The 22,767-nt window shown below is 37.4% G+C and overlaps 1 protein-coding gene across 6 annotated transcripts in view; it reads right to left on the minus strand.

The window, feature by feature from the left end:
• The window catches only part of yeats2 (YEATS domain containing 2), an 81,861-nt gene that overhangs the window by 54,755 nt on the left and 4,339 nt on the right, over positions 1-22,767 (minus strand). For 5 of the 6 annotated variants that reach the window (XM_017699189.2, XM_037530956.1, XM_017699186.2 and 2 more), the window contains exons 5-12: positions 22,040-22,279; positions 21,011-21,123; positions 17,858-18,019; positions 11,985-12,096; positions 11,440-11,484; positions 4,698-4,902; positions 1,797-2,018; positions 1,221-1,382 (exon numbers count right to left, since the gene is read on the minus strand). In XM_017699189.2, coding sequence (XP_017554678.1) covers positions 1,221-1,382; positions 1,797-2,018; positions 4,698-4,902; positions 11,440-11,484; positions 11,985-12,096; positions 17,858-18,019; positions 21,011-21,123; positions 22,040-22,279 — 1,261 coding nt within the window. The remainder of the gene's footprint in view (positions 1-1,220; positions 1,383-1,796; positions 2,019-4,697; positions 4,903-11,439; positions 11,485-11,984; positions 12,097-17,857; positions 18,020-21,010; positions 21,124-22,039; positions 22,280-22,767) is intronic. The other variant, XM_017699190.2, reaches the window with a different exon arrangement.

Raw genomic sequence — 22,767 nt, forward strand, 5'->3', positions numbered from 1 at the left:
TTTCACAGTTTTGATCCTCATCTGTCTCTTCAAAACGGTCTTCAAAAATGGTTCTTTGATGACATCTCTCACTGTATGTTTGAGTTGTCCTTTGTGTATGAAAAAAGCCTATGATTTATATACTCATTTTAGACAAATATGCTTGGTCTGATTACCTGTTACATGAAACACAGCCTCTACAGAGAGCTCTGTCTAAAAACAATTATCAATAAAACAACTGCTTTCAAAATTACATGCTGTGCTTCTGAGTACTGATTAAACACACTGAAACAGTGCTACAGAAGCTCTGCTAAGCTGTGCTAAGCTGTGCTACACTGTGCACTGAAACTAAAACCAGGCGGTGATGTTCATGGGTGGGTCTCTCTATAGCATACTTTACAAAGACAATTACATTTTTTAAAATAATAAATAAATAAATCACTACATTAAAGTTTATACTTCAATATTACAAATCTATTCCATCAAACAGTAAAGTCGGCATACACAGACACATATCGCCTCTGTTTTGTTAGTCTGCATGTCTCCTACTGGGGAAATGTTTGTGACTGTGCTTGTGTGTGCTTCAAAAACAGGGTGAAATCACGTCTGATGGGGAATATACCAAAGCAGAATGTTTAAAGTGACCAGTGACTTGGCTTCAGCAAGACTTGTGTGAGCAGACCCTCATTCACTGCCTGCTTGAGTTGTTTGTTCATTGGCTTACATCACTTGGTATCAGGTGGTATCAGATGTTGGTATCTGCCAGGAACCAAACCTGTGGTGTTCTAACCAGCTTACATTTCAATTACGTTTTCGAATACAAGAAAGTTTACTAAACTTACTAAAAAATGGTTTCAAATACATTTCAAATACCCATGTGTACATTATTTTTGTACAGTATCTTCAGGCTCTACCTCTCTCTGTGATTGGCTGTACAGTGTTTTCTCTCTCCTTTGTTCATATTAAGCCACTCCTTCCCCACCATGCTCTGTATCTAATGTCTGGGAGTCTAACAACAGGGCAAAGTGTGTGTGTGTGGTTGCCTAAGAATTTGTATATAATTCAGTTTCTGACACTACAGGAGGTATCATATAGATGGGGCACCAGGTAAAAAAAACAAATAAGTAAAGAATAAGTAATATAAGTAATAATAAAAAGCAAAACAAAGGAAACATAAAAATGAAAAACTAAATTGTAAAGAGTAAAAAGTTAAAATATTACTCTAAAACAAATAAACATACCTGTAGATGCACCGGTGGGTGTGGTCATGCCGATCACCTGACCTGGCTTGTCAACAATGAGGTACGGATTGTTGATGACAGACGAGCTGGCCTTCATATGCACGGGAGTGGAAGTCGGTGTCCGTGACAAAGGGGAGTGACTGGGGGTGGAGATAGGAGAGCCTGGGACACACATATAAACACAGAGTAAATTTTAAAACAATCAAGGACTGAAAATGCTGTATTTATCATGATACCGATACTGTTGTATAGCTCAGCCATCGTCATCTCTAATTCATACAACTGCAAAATGTAAAATAAGCATGAAAAAATAAATACAGCAAACTAAAAAATAATCTTTACATTCTAAAATTACATTCTGGAAGACTTAAATTAAGGTGTTATTAGAAGTGTACTCATATTAATGTAGTATAAAGATATTGTAAAAAATTACATTTTGTCATATTTTTGCCACAAGTCAAAATTATAACCAGTCACAAATATAGAATCAAACTAAAGGACAACAAATAAATACAATTTAGGAGCTCATATTTGTATTTTTATACAAACAAATGAATAAAGAAACTATAAACACACCAGAAACGATTTTACAACTCATGGTGATTGGCTGGAAGGACTTCCCAGGTGACTCTGCAGGACTGGGTACCTGGCCCTGGGGGATAATTTTGCAGCTGGCTGTGATTGGCTGAAATGCAGAGCTGCCGTGGGAGCCTAAGCTGACTCTCTCCGCCCCTTTGGACTGTGACCCGACTCGCTCTGAGCATGACAAACGAGCCGACTCACTCTTCAGACTCAAACCTGGGATAGTGAGAAGACAACAGGGAAAGGAAAACTTTAAGAGAGGGATTAATTAGTCTTGTCTAATTAGCTCCCCTGGACAGAAGTGAATGTTTATTCCGATCAATTATTCAAACCAAGCTCAAGGAGGTCTTAACGAGGAGAGAGTGTTCTGTTCCTGACGATAGAAGATGCTAATGACAAATCCTATGCAATCCTATGCTAATATGCAATGCAGCTAGTAACGCGGAGTGTATGCGGGTTTGCATTTATAATTAGCACAAGAGGTACTTGTGTTTTATAATGGCCAATGAAAATCTTTTAAGTATTTTTAAGTTTTAAAAAGTACTTTTAAGTACTTTTACGTTATTTAGTAATGTTATTTTAAAATGCTTTTAAATCAATAATTACATATTTAACTCCTCAAAATCTCAGACTGGTTACAAACTAATGCTTACTATTCAGTAACTACATGAACTATAGCACAGACTGGCAAAATTATTTTTACATTAGATAAGTACCCAATTAAAGTTTGTACATGGCCATGTTAGGGGTTAACCATTTAAACTGCAGCCTTATTTAATGCCTACTCTTAAGGCTTACTATTATTAAAAAAATTGTTCATTAAATTGCTAAGAACCTAAACCTAACAAGAGTGTGGCCTTACATGCATAAGGTAAAAGAACACTTGTGTTTTTAACCTGATCTCTATCTGCTATCACCTTGCTTTTGCACCTGCTCATTGCCTTCTGTTGTCAGTTTCTTTGAGTTAAGGGGTTTTCTGTTAGGGTATAGTTATATATGTACACTATATGGGCAAAAGTATTGGGGCACTTATACATCACATCTACAGGAGCTTTTATGACACCCCATTCTAAATCCTCAGCCATTGACATGGAGTTGGTGCCCCCTTTGCAACTATAACAGCTTCCACTCTTCTGGGAAGCTTTCTACAAGATTTTGGAGTGTGCCCATGGGAATCTTTGCCCATTCATCCAAAAGAGCATTTGTGAAGTCAGTCACTGATGTTGGACGAAAGGGTCTGGCTTGCAATTTCCCTTTTAGTTCATCCCAAAGGCGTACGATGGGGTTGAGGTCAGGGCTCTGTGCAGGCCAGTCATTCTTCCACACCAAATTCACCCAGCCATGCCTTCATGGAGCTTGCTTGCTGGAACAGAAAAGGGCCTTCCCCAAAATGTTCCCACAAAGTTGGAAGCACACAAATGACACCACTCCATCTGACGCTTGGCATTGTGTTTGATGATGTAAGACCTGAATGTAGCTGCTCGGCCACTGAAACCCATGCCATGAAGCTCCTGCCACACAGTTTGTGTGCTGACGCTTGCCAAAGGAGGTTTGTCAACAGAATGTTAGCGACTTTTTATGCATTATGCACCTCAGCATTCAGCGACAAGGCTCTGTAACTTCAGAAGTTCTGACACTCAGTGGCTAAGTTGTGGTTCCTAAAGGCTTCCACGGTTCAATAAGACTTCTCACAAGTGATCATGAAATATCTAGTAGGGAAGAAATTTTGTGAACTGACTTGTTGCAATGGTTGCATCCTATTACAGTTCAATGCTCAAATTTTCTCAAATCCACTGTTCTTCAGTGTTGAATGTACACACTGATCTATGTGGTGCTCTTAAAGTCCTTTGGTCGGCAAACTGCTTGCCAGCTCTGAGCTGAGAGTGATGCCTGACAGCTTCCAATTTTGAAAAGAAGTAAGCCTGATGTACTCCACATTCTCTGAATTAGTTTCCGTGGCCGACCACTGTATTCCTGGTTCTTAACTTTGCCTGGTTTTGCGCTTCCACAGAATAGTCTGAACAGCAAATTTTGAAACACCTGTCTGTTGTGAAATTTCTGCTAGGGAGAGAGATTGCTCATGCAGCTTGACCATATTGTATCTTATACATGCAGCAGGTTTTGCTTCAGTTAAGAAATTTAGTTCCATTTGTACAATGTCATTAACCATTAGCACCTGCTTGTTATATTGGTTTAATCATGCAAAAGGCTATGTGAATATAAATTCCTGGAGTGGTCTGATATTTATTGTGTTACCTTCTTTTAGTTCACAAATTCCACTGTTGCACGTCCATTTTTGCAAATGTCTACAAGTCTGAAATATGCTTTTTCGTTCTGATACGTCAACACAAAAGAATTGAAATGATCAATTCTTAAAAAAAAAAAATAAAAATAAAAAAAGTTGTCTAAACTTTTGCACTGTACTATATACATACACTCATTGAGTGTAGCCACTGTTGTCCTTACTGGATGTTGGTGAAAAAAAAAACCTTTATTTATGACCTTTATTTATCATCAGATTCACAGAAACATGCACTGCCACTCATAAATAATATAATAAAATTTGCGTAAACAATAGCTAAACGTTGCTCTAAGCTGTATGAACAAAGGCATGTCATGGCCGTCACTATGGTCCTACCAATTAATCTATTTAAACAACACTAATATATTCTTTGTCCTATATCAAGTACAAACAGCATGCATTTGTGATGGAATTTGTTCTGAAAATGCATGGAAGCACTGACAGTACACTACTAAATATGAACTTTATAGCAGCAGTAACTGAACTGACACCAGCTCCACCACCGTTAAATGACGACAGTCCACACCCTTCCTCATATGCAGAACAGCAGGGGGGCCGTGTCACCAAACGATTTGTGGGGGTAACCTGCCTACCTTTCTCTGAGCTGGAGTCAGGAGACAGCTGAGAGGGTGATGCAGCACGCCGGGAGCTCTGACCTGCAGTATGTCCAGGCAATGAGGAGCCAGGGGCAGCCACACTCGCCAAGTGAGAAGAAGAAGATGAGGATGAAGAGGAAGAAGAAGGGAAAAGGATGAATTCTTCTCCTAGAGAGTTTCGATGAAGCTCGACATCTACCACCTGCGGGAATGGAAGAACAGAAGGCTGTTCATTTTCAACCATTACCATTGGAATCATCAGCACCACGGATATCAGACCTGTCATTTCAAGCCAGTGATGAGATCACATCAGACCACTGAAATATTCAGCCATGTCATTTGTTACCCAAAATGTTCAGTGAACCTACATATGTCTCATGGATTTTTATATGTTAAAATGATAAAATTCTAGTAAATCAAAAAGACACCAGGCAAGTCTATAAAAAAAAGAGGAAGCCTAAATGAGGAATAAAGAATTACAAAAAACAAAAACAAAAAACAAAACAAAACTTTAAAAAAAAAAAAGTGGCAATAATTCTGGAGGGCACTGTATGCATCAGAATAAGAGAGCCATGCCTATATGGTAGTACAGCACTCTGTGTGTACCTATATGATTAAAAATTCTCCCTTGTTAGCTAGTTGCCACGAACAGCAGTGCACTGTCAAAGTCTATTCTGGGCAACCGACAGGTGAAGCATGATTCCTGTTAACGCTAATAGGATATATTCACAAAACCTGAGCTTGACGAAAAACAGTTCTGAATAGCAGTCGCTTTGGTTCTATATCTGTAAACCATGCAAATAAGCGGTTTTCTCACATAGACAGCCAAGCTGACACATTTTTAATTTTGCAGCTGTAAACACACACCTTGTTTTTTTCAGTATCACAAGTGCTCAACATTGCAAGTTTCTAACATCAAACAAGGCTTATAGACACACCGGCAGAGCAGATACATAGCTGTGAAGCTGCATTCATGAGTTAGCAAGCTCTATGTTAGGTTGTTAATATGAGATTGACTTCTAAACTTTAAACACTTTTCTAGTTAGAAATGTTTCTAGTTAGACATTTAGAACAGGCATTAAAACAGGCAGGGTTTCAGTTGTGTCTGAGACAGAGGTGAGATCATAGAGACCATGAGGAAATTAGTTCAAAAGTTTTGGAGCTGTCAGACACAACGCCCTAACACTTAGTGAGGACAATCTGAACCAGGGAACTTCAAGCAATCTCCTACCAAAAGTGTTCAGGCTGGGTGTAAGGATGAAAACATTCAGCAATGTAAGAAGAAGCAAGTCCAAGTATGGCTTTGAAGGTCATAGGGAGTACTTTGTATTGCACACGGAAGGACACAGGCAACTAATGCAGTTTATAGAGAATAAGTGTAATGTGTGCCAAGCGTCTTGAGTGAGCGAGAACTCCAGCTGCTGAATTTTGAACACAGTGTTATTTAGTGAGGAGTGTGACTAGAGGACCAGAAAGAAGGGCATTGCAGTAATCTAGATGAGAACTAATGAAAGAATCAAGTCTGGAGGTGATGGAAGGCAGTCTTAATAAGTGAACTGATATGATCAATTTAATGAAAGTGAGGAATGAAAGATGACTCCAAGATTACAAACAGCTTCTGATGGTTTTACAAGTATTAGGAGATCAGTGTTAAGCTTAAGGAAATTAGAGCTTATTCAACTCTTAATATCACAGATACAGGCAGTTTCAGATGAGCTTGAGTCCAGACAAGTCAGGAGCATTTCTGGGCACTGTTGAAATGACTTCCGCTGTGCATAGCGGTCTTAATATGCATTTGTGGATGATGGGTGGTGTTTATTAACAACGGCTTATCAAAGTATTCTTGAGTGTTGATAATAATCACAAAAGCATGCTGGTTTTTCAAGCAGTGTCTTAAACTTTGTCTAAGAGGTTGGAGGTCACGGATGGTCCTTTTATATCCAAGGATAATTGTATCACCTCTTTAAGATGTTATGTGAACATTTCATAACATTTAGTCTTAAATGGCCCTTGTCCCAACTTTTTTTGAAGTTGTTAGAAGTATCAATTTCAAAATTATCATATATTTATAAAAAATTAGGTTAAAATTGATAAAGGTAAAACATTACATTTCTTGTGTTTGTACTGTTTTCGTTTGAATACAGGCCAAAGATTTATAAAATCACTCAAATCACTCTTTTTTTTTTTTTTTGCAGTTTACCAACTACTCCTACTTTTCTGGAATTTGAGTTTGCATTTTCAAGATTTATTCGTTATCCATAATCATTTTCTTTATGGGTCACATTTAATAAAATCATAACAGGAACACTGACTACACTGATGAATTTAAAAACAAATACCACATGTGATCCCTCAAAATGTTTTCTACAAAGAGAATTTAATTATTTTTTAATTATTTAAAAATAATTTTAAAAAGAGCGAGCAAGCACCCAAGCAAGAATTATGGGTATAATGGGTATAAATTTCATGTATTTGGATTTAAGACAGACTGTCACATTAATGATTCTCATCAGGAGACTGCGAGTTTGAACTCTGCTAATGCCACAGTCATCTGTGGCAGGGAGCCTAAGAAAGCATAACTGCCCACGGGAGAATGGCTTTCTTTTCGTCCATCACTCAGCATGATGCTAGCCATTTTTTAGCAAGTGGTTGAAGTAATAAGCAGTTAATGTTCTCCCACAAGCGAGTTGAGCTGTCCAATGATGGATGACTTCACATGCTTGGACATGCTAGCCTTCAGCGTTCATTCTCCCAGCTTGATAAAAATGGCCCTTACTTGTTAAATTTGCAAATGGTCAAATCCGATAGTAAAATGAGTAATGGCATTACTCAGTTTCATCTTTGGCGTATCTGTATTATCGAACTCATGTCTGGTAAAAGTGCATATACATTTGATCTTAATATTTTAACAAAATACCTGATTAATAATACTAAAAATGTTCTTCCCCAGCAATCCTTGTACTAAAGCACATGCACTTCTTTTCTACTTGCATTCTTTTCAAATGCTGCAAAAGTACATTTACATACTTTTGTTTCATAGTTATCTTTCTAAAACAAATAACATAGTAAAGTACATTTGCACTTATATACATATACTGTAATATTATCACTCAAGCAACCTATGTTTTAGGAAGATAATCACACAATCATATCACTCTTTTTTTTCATCTCACATCCTCATTTTAAAGTAGAATAATATTAACCCCTGGGCTCCACATATGAGAACAACCAAGTCTCATGAGCTGCTGAATGTTTGTTTTATTGGCTCACTATGGCAACATAATCATTAATTAGGACGTGCTTCATGTAAATTATGTGTAAATAAGAGCAAACTGGCTCATGTCCATTGTAAATGAGGTTTCCATGCAATGGCATTGATTTGTTATCTGTGGCCAAATTACTGTTTGTTTGGTCATTGTATGGCAGTTTCCTAAATCAGACATGGAATAATTTAATTGTCATTTAGAAGGGTCAAGTCTGCGTTTATTTCTATGCAACTCATAATCATCGCATGGAACAGGGAGACCGAGCTAGCTGGTAAAATGGGATACTATTAAAATTGGGTAAAAATTGCCCCAAAAAACAAAATAAATTTTAATTACATTTGTCAACATTTTCTTTTATCTGAATTTTTTGTACCTTCAAACACTTATTAGCATCAACCACAAAATGGTTCACATTAGTCTGGCCCTAGCATGAAGCATTGTTTAGTTCCTCTGCCCATCAATACAAAGCTTAGGAAAAACAGACAGTATGTTTATAAACAAAGAACAGGTCTGTCTGCAGTAGCAGTGCACAACTGACTCTTTATTAGTTTTGCTCCTGGTGATTCTCCTGCAGAGTTTTATTGCAGCTCTAATCAGATCCACCTGGTTCTCAAATTCAGATGCTTAATGGACTGAATCAGGTGTATTAAATCAGGAGTTTGTAAAGAATGAATCCCTTTCTGCCAGCCTCCTAGTCTCCCTTCTACCAGCAGAATGGAAAAAGACTACTCAGGTATTTTATTAACATTCTCAAAATATATTAAACAAATGGCATTGTCTGGGTACGGTGAGAAGAAGTTAAACTGGTCGGCATAATAATAATAATAATAATAATTATAATAATATAATAATTTTTATTTATATAGCACTTTTCATGTCGATGGCTGCTGAAAGTGCTTTACAGACAGGTGATAAACATAATTATACAAGAAATTATTAGTATTTATTTAGAAGAAAGAATAAGAAAATGAAAAAGATCAAATTAGAAGATAAATACCAAGGGACGTAGAGTTTTAATTAAATGCTAACTTAAAGAGATGTTTTTAGATGCTTCTTAAAGTGAGCAGTAAGCTTGACTGTCTAATAAAAGGCGGAATTGAGCTCCACAGTTTAGAAGCATAATAACTGAAAGAGGCCTCTCCATGTTTTCTGTATTTTACAGAGAGTATTTGTAGAAGGCCACTATCAGCAGATCTTAGATTAGGTCCTGCAACATAAACAGACAGACACTCTGTGATGTAAGCAGGTTCTGTATTTGCTACGATGTGCGCTTCTGCGTTTTGTACAAGTTGTAAGGGATGCATAGTTTTCTTAGGAAGTCCAGTAAGAAGAGCATTACAGTAGTCAAGTCTGCTTGTGACAAACACAAGAACAAGTTTCTCTGCATCGCTCTGAGAGAGAAAAGGCTGAACATTTCTCAAATGATAAAAAGCTACTTTAGCGACCGTGTTTACATGCAGGATAAAACTGAGCTCAAGACTCTCAGATCACACCCAGATTTTGCACTTCAGGTTTGGTATATGAAGCTAAAGAACCAAGTTTCGCATAAATCATTTTTCTCTGAGTTTCTGTACTAACAATCAATATTTCAGTTTTTTCATGATTTAACTGTAGAAAATGTTGCAACATCCACTGAGAAATATCTGACACAAAGCTGGTTAGTCTGTCTACAGTGTCGTGATCTTTAGAAGGAACAGAAACGTACAGCTGGGTGTCATCAGCATAGCTATGAAAATTTATACAATGCTTCCTAATGACATCACCTAGCGGTAGCATGTACAAAGAGAAAAGCAAAAACCCTAAGAATGAACCTTGAGGGACTCCATAAGAAATGGGAAATCTTCTTGACTAATGATTTCCAAGTGAAACCATGAACTGCCTATTACTTTAGTATAATTTAAACCATTCTAAAACTGTGCCCGAGAGGCCGACCCAGTATTCAAGATGCTGGATTAAAATCTTGTGGCCAACAGTATCAAAAGCTGCAATAAGATCTAATAAAACCAAAACAGAAGTATTTTGTGCATCAGCGCTAAGCCTGGGGTCATTCATAACATGAATCAATGCTGTCACTGTACTATAGTGGGAATGAAAACCTGACTGAAACTTCTCATACAAATTGTTTGATATTAGATATGCAGTTAGTTGTTTGAAAACAACTTTTTCTAAGACTTTAATTAGAAAAGGTAGGTTTGAAATTGGTCTAAAATTATTTATTACAGAAGGATCCATGCTACTTTAAGAATGTAAATGACTACTATCAACTAAGAATGTAAAAGATTTCCTTTTATAGCATAGAAGAGTAGGTTTACACCACTGCAAACCAATGGAATATTTTAGAAAAATTTCTCTGATTAGATGAGATGAATGAACATGTGTTGACTGTTGGCAAACTAACTTAACTGTAAAATATTTTCAAAACTTTAAAAACTTTAAAAGAGGCACTATTTGCTTAAATACTCGTGGCCTGCGTACTATATTGAAAATTAAGTGCTCTCCACCAAGTTCTTTTAGTACTTTGTGCATCACTTATTCATCATCAGCGAAGAAACACTGGAATGCTTACAAATGAACTTGAGCAGCAAGCACCTTGAGCAGCCAATTTGTCTCTTGCCTTTGACCATTCCTCTTATGAACCATGCTGTGTTTAGAGGTAAAAGCTAAAATGACAAACACATTTAGCTGCAGTGGGAGTTTGGCATTAGATTTAATTACACACCATGCTGCTCCACAGCTGCCATCAACACTTACACCTGAGAATTTCAAACGATTTTCTTTCCAATTTGTCTCATTTTATGCTATGAAACAACTCTGCTGGGATAATACATTTTCCTAAAGAGTTTTAAACAGGCTTTGAGAATTGCAATGTTTCACAAATGAAAATTAAGCCTCATCAACAATGACAAGAAACAGGCCAATGGACCAACCAATCACTAACTTGCTCATCTATTGTTTTAATTTTCTCAGTTATAAATTCTGTGTGGATTTATGTAACAAAATTGGCCATAATTAATTTTTAATTGATGGATATCTAACCTATTAAACCGTTTATGTTCTGTTTTGATTGGATGATCTGATGATTATGAGTATGCAAAGACTATGAAAGAGTGAAACTTGGAAAAGTCTTCATAGAATATAAGTGAATTATCTACTATTGTCATCATATCTTCATCAATATAAAGCTGAATTTGCATTTGAGACCTAACAATTGAGCTGGATCTTTTTTTTGAGAATCAAATCTTTCTTTTCTGGACCGTGTGGACTGGGAAATAATGGTACAATGTGAAACTGTATCAGTGTAAATTTACAACATCACACTTTCTTATTTAAAAAAGAAATTTCCCATGATGTGAGCCCTTTATAAAAATGAAGAAAAAAGAGAGGTTACATGACACCGAAACGTACACGACAAGAAATATATAATTCATAAAAGATAAGTGAAAGTTGATGATCATGTGCTGTCTGTCTCTTACTGTTTCTGCTCCAAGTGTCTGCAGTCCTGTGTACGTCCTGTCCAACTGTGGATTAACAAGGAGAAAAAGAATGATCAAGACAGAAAAAAAGACAACGGGCTCACAAGAACTACAAAGAGACAACTGTTGTTACGACTGCATTCATAACTGAAACATGTTTAAAACAACGCTCAATATCAAATACAGCTCTGTCTGTATCAGATGAAGGTATGCTTTCATTATGCATGCTCTCTCTCCACTTTCACGACTTCATGTTTACATTTTCAGAACAAAAAAGTCTCTCTTGTACTTGAAGTGACAATGGGAATATCAAATGACACATCAAAATACTTTTCACTTTCAGCCCAGCAAGTAACAGAGGGGAAAAAAGGAGGAAAAAAAACAGAGGGCTAAGCAACTAGTGAGCCTGAAAAACAGGGAAGGAGGGGAGAGATGGAGGAAAAGAAAGCACAGAGATAGAGGTAGCGAGAGTGTGAGGGTGAATCAGAGGGAGAGAGTGCTGTGATGAATAAAAGATAGAGTGAGTGCTGTGTGGAGACTCTGACCTTCAGATGATGGATGATGTCAATGCGTTTGTTCCGCTGGTCTTTAAAGTGGATCTGCACACGGACCGGAAACTCACCCCAACCCCGCCGCGTCAGATGAAACGGTGGTTCACTGCACACACGCACATATAGGTAAAATAGATTTTGATTGTTCACGACAAAGGCACCTGTTTCACACATACAGTCCTCTGTGTGATATGAGCAAGATGGCCACTCAGACACATGACTGCACAATCTTTGATTGTGTTTGTCATAATTGTGACTTATGACTCAACATACCAGTTTTCTAAATGACAACATGCATATGATATTTCGTTCCAAAACACATTATAGATCACCAAGATATCCAAAGTCATGAGACTAATTAAGTGAGGTTATTTAGAGCACATGCGTAGAGCTTGTACTGTGACTCTTGCTGAGGAAGGCGAGATGAAGCAGAAATGCGCAGAGATTTTTTTGTCTATAGCCATACTGTAATAGGCTTTTATACTCAATAAAATGAACCACAAGTTTTCATTTTTTCACAAGTTTTTAAACCCCCTGGCCACAGAACATCTTTAAAATTACATGTTTATTCAAACGTTCTCTCAAACAGATAAATAAATCTGTAAAAAAATTATTTTATAAAGGAAAACTGAAATAAATATGTAAAAAGCGTGAACTTTCGCTGTTTTGCTGCGTATTCAGCAAGGAATAAAACATTCAAGAGAAATTAAACCTGTAATGGGGGAAGTTCTTGGGTGCTGTACCTCATCTTGACACTAAACATGAACGATTACAAATCAAATAATGTGGTTACAAATGAAAATTTTCCCATACAAAGTATGAAATAGTTACACAGAGCTAACATTTTCAGTATTGCTCTGTAGCCACTCTTTTGAAGAACTTTTTGAACAAGTCTGTGAAGACCGGTGCAGGACACCAAATGAGGCCGAGGGTAGCCTTGTAATTCCTAGCCTCTTTAAACTTCTTATACCTGCCAAAGCATTCAAGGTGGAACAGATATTTAAATAAGAAACTTGCAAACAAGAAGCGATCAGCTTTGCAGAAGATAACAGAGAACAAACAAACCTTGTTTGACTACCATTAAAATGATTTGTAAAAGTCTTGATACTTCAACTTAGGCCTATTTAATCTTTTTTGGGGTCAAATTTCCTTTTTCCTGTTTCTGAAAATTTCTGATGTTCTGAAATTTCAACACATATTGGGGGGGGGGGTGAGACAAAAACAAAATATTTTCATTATCATTATTAATTATTATTTATTAAACTATTGCATTTTAATTATTTATTTTTTATATTTCCAATATGTTAAATTAATAAAATAAACAATAATTGTGCATTAAATGTGCTTAAGTATGTTCTCTGTGTACTTGCTTAGAAAACCAACAAAACCTAATGTGAACCGGAGCAGTCAAGCATATGACTATACTATCAGTATAGGAAAGGTGGTTAAATCTCCCAGGGGAGATGATATTAAGAAAAATCTGAGCTGTTTTTGAATATAAGCTTTGAAAATCATTTTGCTATATGGCCCGAAGTTTTTGCTTTACTGAGCATGTTTCATTATTGGTCCCTATATTTTTCATTTGGAGTTATGAAGACCATAGATGTCCAAACACTGCAATAAGGAATGAATGATGGAGCTTTCAGATATACAGTGTATGTACATTCATTTTTGCTTTCCACATAATGAGATGAATCATTTACAGAAGCAAGAAATTACAGTCTGCCACTGCACTCATATACTCGCATACTCAGCCTTACACATACTGAGCATGTCCTCACCATGTATATTACCTGTGTGTAACAGAGGTTTGTAAAAGCTTATGAACAGGTCTCACCACTACAAGGAGCCCGCAGCATTTTCTTCAGGTAGAGGAGCACAAAACACTATTTTGATGGGTCAGACAGAGTATACATTGAGGGGAAATTGAGTATACATTAATGGGGAAATTGAGTATACATTGAGGGGAAATTGTCATTTAATACACTTGCAATGTATGTGCCTACTTTAAACTTGTAATGTCTTTTGACTTATACATATAAACAAAAAGTATGTATTCATAAGTATAAACAAAGATTTTTTAAAAAAATACTAATGTATTAACTCTCACAAATCGTCAAATATGCCAGTGTGGTCAAGTCACATAACTGGGTCAAGACGTCACAGCATCAAGTTGAGCATCATTCAAAGTGCCAGCTTGAAATGCTATGCTAGATTTGTTTGATGTTGAAAGACCAATTACAAATGGAGATAATGCAAGTATTATAAAATGTGTGTAAAAGTATGCAAAATGTAATGGGGCTGGCATTGCATTTATCATTTATCTTAATATGTTTGTGATTTTTTGGTCTTACAAAGAAACAGGAAAAAATGTATATAAATCATTATACTGTTGCAGTATGTTAAAGTGACAAAATAACTGTCAGATCATACAGCTGAAAAAAAAAAGATACCAAACACTGGCATGGTAAACAAGGCAAAATTTAAAGTATTCAATAACTGAACAGCCCAAGACTCACAAGGGTTTCATAGCAGTAGTATGAAATTACAATTACAATTACAGTTTCAAGACATTTACAGTAAGAAATAATTATCTTTTGCCAGCAATTTGTTCAATTCTGGCTCATTCCTCCCTGCAAACAGTCTTTGATACCCCAAGGTTACCCAAGAAGTTCACTGCTTACTGTTCTCTGTTGGACTGTTGTGCCTGCTGCTTTCAGGTCACACTGCAACTCTTTGAGTGACTGCTAGCTTCTCTCTCACCTTCTTTATCATTTGGCAAAAAAGTGTGCTGTGAAATCATCCAGGGTATACTTGTCCGGGACGGTTAGCTGTGGTTCCATGAACTTTTACATTGCTGATTACTGAACCAATTGTACTGTCAGAGATGTTGAAGTTCTTTGCTAAGGCTCTGTAGCTTTCTCTATTCAAGTTTTGCCCCTGAGAAATTTAGGAAGCTCCTTCATCCTCACCATGACTGCTACTCGTTGCATAAAATCGTGAAATCTTCCTGGCCAATGGCAACGTCTTTTATAATGTTATCAGGTGCAAAAGACTTTTTCACAAGCTTGACTCAAACTGCATTGAATGGTTAAGATGCTAGTTAGGGGATACAGGTTTCCATTGCACTTATTAGCTATATTAGCCTTGTAGCACTAGTGTACAGCTATAGAAAAAACGTTTAGACACCAAATATGTGATGACCAATCAGCAACATTTGGGGTGAAAGGGGAAAATTTTGCACATTCCAATTTTCACCAAATACTCTTTTAACACTATAAAGCTAAAAGTATATTATGCTAGTTTAGCATTTTCTGGTGCTCCGTTCAACAACTTTTGTTCACAGCAGTGGAAACTAGACTCTAAAAATGTAATTCATCTAAAAGCTACCTCAAAGAAAGTGGTTATATGAAGTACATACAAATAAGCTGACCGATGCCCAAGACATGACTTTCCAATAGTTGAGATGGTGGAGAAGTACATGCACAGTAGTGCAAGGCAAACAGTCCCCAAAGAAAAGTTTATTTCAGACATACCACTATTTTACCTTGATCAACACTACATGTAAAAACCACAGAAGACAACTGCTGGTTCACTAATTGTTCTGGATCTTTGTACCTTGTGTACAGCTCCTGGCTAATTGTTTTTTATAGTACTAAAATCAGTCCTAAGTGCAGAGCAAGAAGTTGTTCACATGAAACTGTGCAAGGACCGGGTGGACTCGACAACTGCTTCTTAACTTTTGCCAGTATCCACATAATGAAAGGACCTGTTGTGACAGTTCCATTGAGAGGCTCACAATTTCCAAATCTACATAAATTTCAATTTCACAGCCTACATAAATTTTAAATGTCTCAAGTGAGAAGATTGGCTGGGATCTGCAAACACCTTTGCTTTCATTATTAGAATTCAGTCAAATTATTTTAGCTATGTGTTTGGGATTGTTGTCTTGCTGAAACACTCATATTCTTCCCCGATTCATTTTTTTGGCCAACCAGATTAAATTCTCCTCTTATAGGTCCCAGTGCTTCACTCCATATATGTCTCCTTCCATGAGAGAAGCATAACTATACCATGACGCTCCCACCTCCATACTTCACAGCAGATATGATGTTCTTGGGATTATAAGTGCAAACACTATTTCTCCAAAAATCATGAGCTGAATTATTGTTAAAGAGTTCTGTTTTTGCTCATTGTCCCAAAAGAGTTCTATAGCTTTTGGCTTGTAGCTAAAGCCATCTTCCATAGAAAATGGCTGGTCATCTGTTGCCTGCTAATGTGAATGAAGCGTTATTGTACAACCCTAATTACAATGAAGTTGGGACGTTGTGTAAAACATAAATAAAAACAGAATACAATGATTTGCAAATCCTTTTCAACCTATATTCAACTGAATACACTACAAAGACAAGATATTTAATGTTCAAATGGATAAACTTTGTTTTCTGCAAATATTCACTCATTTTGAATTTGATGCCTGCAACACGTTCCAAAGAAGTTGGGACAGGGGCATGTTTACCACTGTGTTACATCACCTTTCCTTTTAACAACACTCAATAAGCGTTTGGGAACTAAGGACACTAATTCTTGAAGCTTTGTAGGTGGAATTCTTTCCCATTCTTGCTTGATGTACAATTTCAGTTGTTCAACAGTCCGGGATCTCCTTTGTTGTATTTTGTGCTTCATAATGCGCCACACATTTTCAATGGAAGGCAGGTTTGGACTGCAGGCAGGCCAGTCTAGTACCTGCACTCTTTTACTATGAAGCCACGCTGTTGTAACACGTGCAGAAATATGGCAGCATATGTTGCTCCAAAACCTGGTGCCTTCACAGATGTGCAAGTTACCCATGTCATGGGCACTAACACACCCCCATACCATCAGAGATGCTGGCTTTTGAACTTTGTGCTGATAACAATCCGGACAGTTCTTTTCCTCTTTGGCCCGGAGGACACGACGTCCATGATTTCCAAAAACAATTTGAAATGTGAACTTGTCAGACCACAGGACACTTTTCCACTTTGCGACAGTCCATCTCAGATGAGCTCAGGCCCAGAGAAGTCAGCGGCGTTTCTGGGTGTTGTTGATATATGGCTTTCACTTTGCATGGCAGAGTTTTAACTTGCACTTGTAGATGGAGCGACGAACTGTGTTCACTGACAATGGTTTTCTGAAGTGTTCCTGAGCCCATGTGGTAATATCCGTTACAGAATGATGTCGGTTTTTAATGCAGTGCTGCCGGAGGGATCGAAGGTCAAGTGCATTTAATGTTGGTTTTCTGCCTTGCTGTTTACTTGCAGAGATTTCTCCAGATTCTCTGAATCTTTTGATGATATAATGGACTGTAGAAGATGAAATCCCTAAATTCATTGCAATTGCACGTTGAGAAACGTTGTTCTTAAACTGTTGGACTATTTGCTCATGCAGTTGTTCACAAAGTGGTGAACCTCACCCTAACCTTGCTTGTGAATGACTGAGCTTTTCAGGGATGCTCCCTTTATACCCAATCATGACACTCACCCGTTTCCAATTAATGTGTTCACCTGTGGAATGTTCCAAACAGGTGTTTTTTGAGCATTCCTCAACTTTCCTAGTCTTTTGTTGCCCCTGTCCCAACTTCTTTGGACCGTGTTGTAGGCATTAAATTCAAAATGAGTGAATATTTGTAAAAAAACAATAAAGTTTATCCGTTTGAACATTAAATATCTTGTCCTTGTAGTGTATTCAATTGAAAATAGGTTGAAAAGGATTTGCAATCATTGTATTCTGTTTTTATTTGTTTTACACAACGTCCCAACTTCATTGGAATTGGGGTTGTACACAGAAGCCCCTAAAGATGTGGGACATTTGTGCAGAGTAAAACTTACCTGACCTCCACCAGGTCGTTGGGTTTGTAGCTGGGGTGAAGAAAAAACCAAACTTTCTTCACAAAGTGGTCAATGCTGGGTTCCTTCCGTGAGCCTCGAACATACACCATCCACTTATGAGTGGACTGGTCATTTTCCTCTCGCTTATCAGGAGCTATGTATCTAAAAGAGAAAAGACATGAATTGACAGAGAAAGAGTTACAAGGTGACAGAGTAACAATTCAAGAGAACTAGAGACACAGATAAAGCAAGTTCAACACACTCTTGTTGAAGCCTTCAAAGTCAAAATGCTAAAAAGATTCCTTTAAGTGGTTTTAGACATCCTTTATCAGCTACTATGTAACATAATCTGTTTTTCCTTGCCACGTCTTGCACTTCACCTTATTTGTGTAAAATGTACAGAATGTTTTTCAATCATTAAGAGCATATGGATTGCTTTTTTTGCATGCATTTATCTTTTCATCTCTACATAATGCAACTGATTACAATTATGTATGTCTTCATAGATTCAGACACATGAAGAAATATACTTAAGGTCCAAGTCCAGCACAATTTGTTGATTTATCTGCTGTAACATACCGACTAAAACTGGTACTTCACAGACTTTGTGGTAATTAACTTTTGTTTTAGCAGGAAAATGAACCTGTGAAAAGCTAATTTAGCTACATTAACAAGGCCCCTGAAGACATTAACATTAACAAGGCCCCCTCAAGTCAGCTTTGTTGATAAATACCAAAATACATCATTAGTTGTGCAACATCATTGCTATGACGAGACTGATATGCATTTATTTAAAGCTCTACTGTAGTAAACTACAGGATTTAACATCTCATATACATTACTTTGCCCAAAGTATTTGGACACCCTGTCTAATTAGTCGCTTTGACTATTCACAACACTTCCCAATATTAACATGAACATAAAATCAAGCACACATCCAAGCAATCTCCATAGAATAACACTGGGAGCAGAATGGTTCATTCTAAAAGAGCTAACTGACTTTCTGCATGGTCTGCTTTGGGATACCACCTTTCCAGCAACTCAAGTTCCTGCCCTGTTAGCACCCACATGGTCAACCGTAAATGCTGTTATTGTGAAGCAGAAACATCTAAGAGCAACAACTGCTCACCTGTGAAGCGGCAGACCAGACAGACTCACAGGAGATAACAGTGCTGAACTGCATAAAACAAAAATTATTCATCCTCAGTATACTACCTACAAAGGCCTACACTGTCTCTGAAAGGAAGGTCTGCTCAAGATCTGTTCATTTGAGAGCTTCATGGATTGGCTTTCCATGATCAAGCTGCTGCAAACAAGCCCAAGACTGCAATGTGCAATATCAAGCAACTAGTAGTAGTTTAAAACACACCACCGTTGGACTCTGGAGCAGCAGAAGCACATTCTCTGGAGTAATGAATCATGCCTTACTAGAGGTGGGCGATATGACAAGAATCAAATATTGTGATACTTCAAGATGCATGTGATATTTATTATTTTATTTTTCAGACATCTGATCAGTTGGAACAAACTGGATAAAAAAGAACCAGTAACTGTTTTTCATTGTTTGGGCTGAGCCCTTAGTTTCAGGGAAGGGAATCGTAATGACCAAGCAAACAATGACATTCTAGAAAAAATGTTATAAATACTATGGTCTGTTTACTGTCAGTCTTATTTATCTCTTGCACTGATGCCACTAAGCAAAGCAGCTGCTTCCACAGTGAGAATAAACACACACTGCCACATTACTACTCAATGATCAGACACGGTATGTTGAGGGATCCTGAATTAAACCATGTAGATTTATGACTGTTTGGCATGGATGCACACCACAGCCTCAGAGGAGCTTTGAAACCCCAATTTTATATTCAAACAGGCTGATTTACATCTTTGTCAAGATAAAGAAACCGGTCTGAGCAAGCCTCTTTCATGTCCTATAAACCCAGTGAACCCAAAGAGAGAAAAACAGAGAGAAGAAAATGGAGAATGCGAGAGAAATACTAAAAAAAAGGGAGAAACAAAAAACAGATTGAAAGAACAGACAGATGTGCAGAGTGTGTGTTTGGAGGGGGGTTCAGGCCTGGAGCGATCACTTTTATGAACCCAGCCATAAAGGTTACAGATGACACAAAAAAGGTTAATGTAATGAAATCACTACTAATCTAAACTGCACTGTTAGGAACATCTGCACTACCAATCCACATTTTCACTTACAGCAGTCAGATTTTATGACTGGATTAATGTTTCACAAAATTATTCAGGACTCCAAGTAAACTTGCTGGCTCAAAATCTACACTCCATAGGTCTTTGAGATAAATTGTCCTTTGTGCACATGGACAGGGAGAAGCTTACAATCCCAAAAAGTTTATTGAAGCTCTACCTAAATCTGCAAGATTTCACTTCATAATTTGCCATTATGTTTGATAAACCATTTACACAATTCTATTAATGAATTACAGTATACAGAAGGATCACTGTTAGTTGTAAAGCCCAATATTTACAAATCACTGTCTGATACTTTATGTCTGTCAGCAATAATCATGTATGCTGTACTTGTAATGAGATAAAATAAAGCCCCAGACATAAACAAGCTACTCAAACAGAGCTAACAAGTAGAAACGAGCCTAGGTTTGCAACAAATATACATGACAATACTCAATAAATCTGATTACTATAATATCACAAAACTGAAAAACAAACAAACAAACAAAACATGAACAAACTCTTATGTACCCATGTACTTCTGTGGAGAAGTCTTTAATTAATCTTTAATTACACTTGTTGCAAAAACAACTTTTTTTTTAATCAGAGAATTTCATTATGAGGGACTATTATGATCTTCAGGCCCTCAGGCAGCACTGCATCCACAAATGTAAGTCAAAAAAAAGTCACATCTGACATAATGTCTTCATACTATTTTCAAGTAAATATATGGTTTACATGATTTGCACAACATTGCACTCTGTATTTATTTACATTTTGTACACTGTCTTAACATTTTTGAAAACGGGTTGTATGTGGAGCTCTTCGTATTCTTATAGAACATTCATCTGAAATTATATTCAATGGACTATTCAAAAATATTAACTTTTGACACTTGCAGCTTTAAATGTGTCTAGCAGCCAAAGCAAGAAAGGACAAAGCAAAGTGCCATACTTTGAAACGTTTCCCACGATGATAGTTTTCTTCACATAGAGTCGTGATGCCTCCTCTCCTGTGGTGTGGTATGTGACGTGTTGGTCTACAGATGATGGCACACCAAAAGTGTCCTGTTGAGAAAGTGAAAGTAAGATTAGCAAAGATAAACAAAGAAAAAGAGATAAAGTAACTCAAACAGAGCCGTCACATTTTTCTACAGAGGATACTATCCTATCTTACTTATCCTAAAATCTAAATTTTAACTACATGGATTGTGCAACATTAAACACAAGTCATTTGCTCAAGCACAGTTCTAGTCCAGTGTTTATGGTAGTTGTAGTCCATCAGTTAACATGAAAGCTAAAAAACAAATCCAGATGTTTGTAAATAAAGGGCCAAAAACTTAATTCATTTGGATGTCATACATAAGCCACAGCCAGCAATGATTTAGGATTGTACAACTATTTCCCTTGACGTTTTTAAATGTATGATTCCAACCATATGTGCAATACTGCTGTGCTGGTATGGGTTTTCTCGCACTCAAACTTTAAGAAAAAAAAAGAAAACAAACTGACAGCTCTTTCGAAAAATCTATTTACTCTATTAAAATAAATTCTCTGAACTTCTTACAATATATACATTCAAATACAAACCTTTTTAAAAGTTACTGTTTCTCAGTGTTAAAAATTATTATTTGATCTACTTACTGAGATTTACACTTTTTAGAGGCAATTCATGCAGTTTTAATCTCACAGCTAAGGGATGATGCAACTTTTGCAGTACCACTGCAACATGCTCTAAATGTTTACTTAGAACTCTGTTGATTTTACTTCACAAAAAAAAAGACCATTCTGGAGCCACAGGGTTTTTGTTCTGACATTGATAACATACAGGCATAGGCCATGTCACTCTGCAATCATTACTTCATCCACATCAGTCTGTTCCACTGCAAGTGACTGCAGCATAGTAACTTACATAGCATGACTATAAAAAAAGTCATGGTCAGAATGAATACACAGAACTCAGAATGAGTTCTCGGCTTCCCACCTTGCCTGTGTTCCGACCGGGTCTGCCTGCCTGCCGGCTGGACTCCTCTGCTCTCCACCCCTGGCTGTCTCTCTCAGAAAGATCCGTTGTCTCTCCATGCTGGCTTAGAGACTCAGGCTCCGAGTGACCCACAGAGGGTGCTTCTGAGCCCTGGTTCAGAGGGGACGAGGAACGCGAGGGCGACTCCAGGAAGCGTTTGACAGCAGGGTGGTTCAGAGCAGACGAATCACTCTTGGAGGACTGTGAGGACAAGAAAATACCAGAGTCAATGCTTCACATGAATGCTAAGACGTCCAAAGCACTGTATGGTTTAGCAATTACCCAGCACAGTGACTGCACAATACTCCTCATTCAACACACCTGATCCAACATACATAGCGCTCGATAATCACCTGAAGAGTGCAAGGAGTCCTCGGAAAGTATGTCTGCTGAGTCTTTTTGTGACATTGTACTTGCATTTTTCCAGCTCACTGATGCTGCCATGAGGCAAGTTCAGAAGATAAAGACTAAAATCTAAATTAGTGAAACTGAGTGACTGGCAGAGGAAAAAGAATGTCAGGATCTTTCTGATTAAAGTTATGGTGGGACCGCATAGGCATTGCGCTGCGGGGGAAGGGGCCTTCTTAAGTTAAGTGATACTTTTTTTAATCCCACAAACAGGGAAATTCCACCTCCGCATTTAACCCATCCGTGAAGTGAAACACCACATACACACACACTAGGGGGCA

Source organism: Pygocentrus nattereri, chromosome 19 (assembly GCF_015220715.1).
Source record: "Pygocentrus nattereri isolate fPygNat1 chromosome 19, fPygNat1.pri, whole genome shotgun sequence".
Taxonomy (NCBI): Eukaryota; Metazoa; Chordata; class Actinopteri; order Characiformes; family Serrasalmidae; genus Pygocentrus; species Pygocentrus nattereri.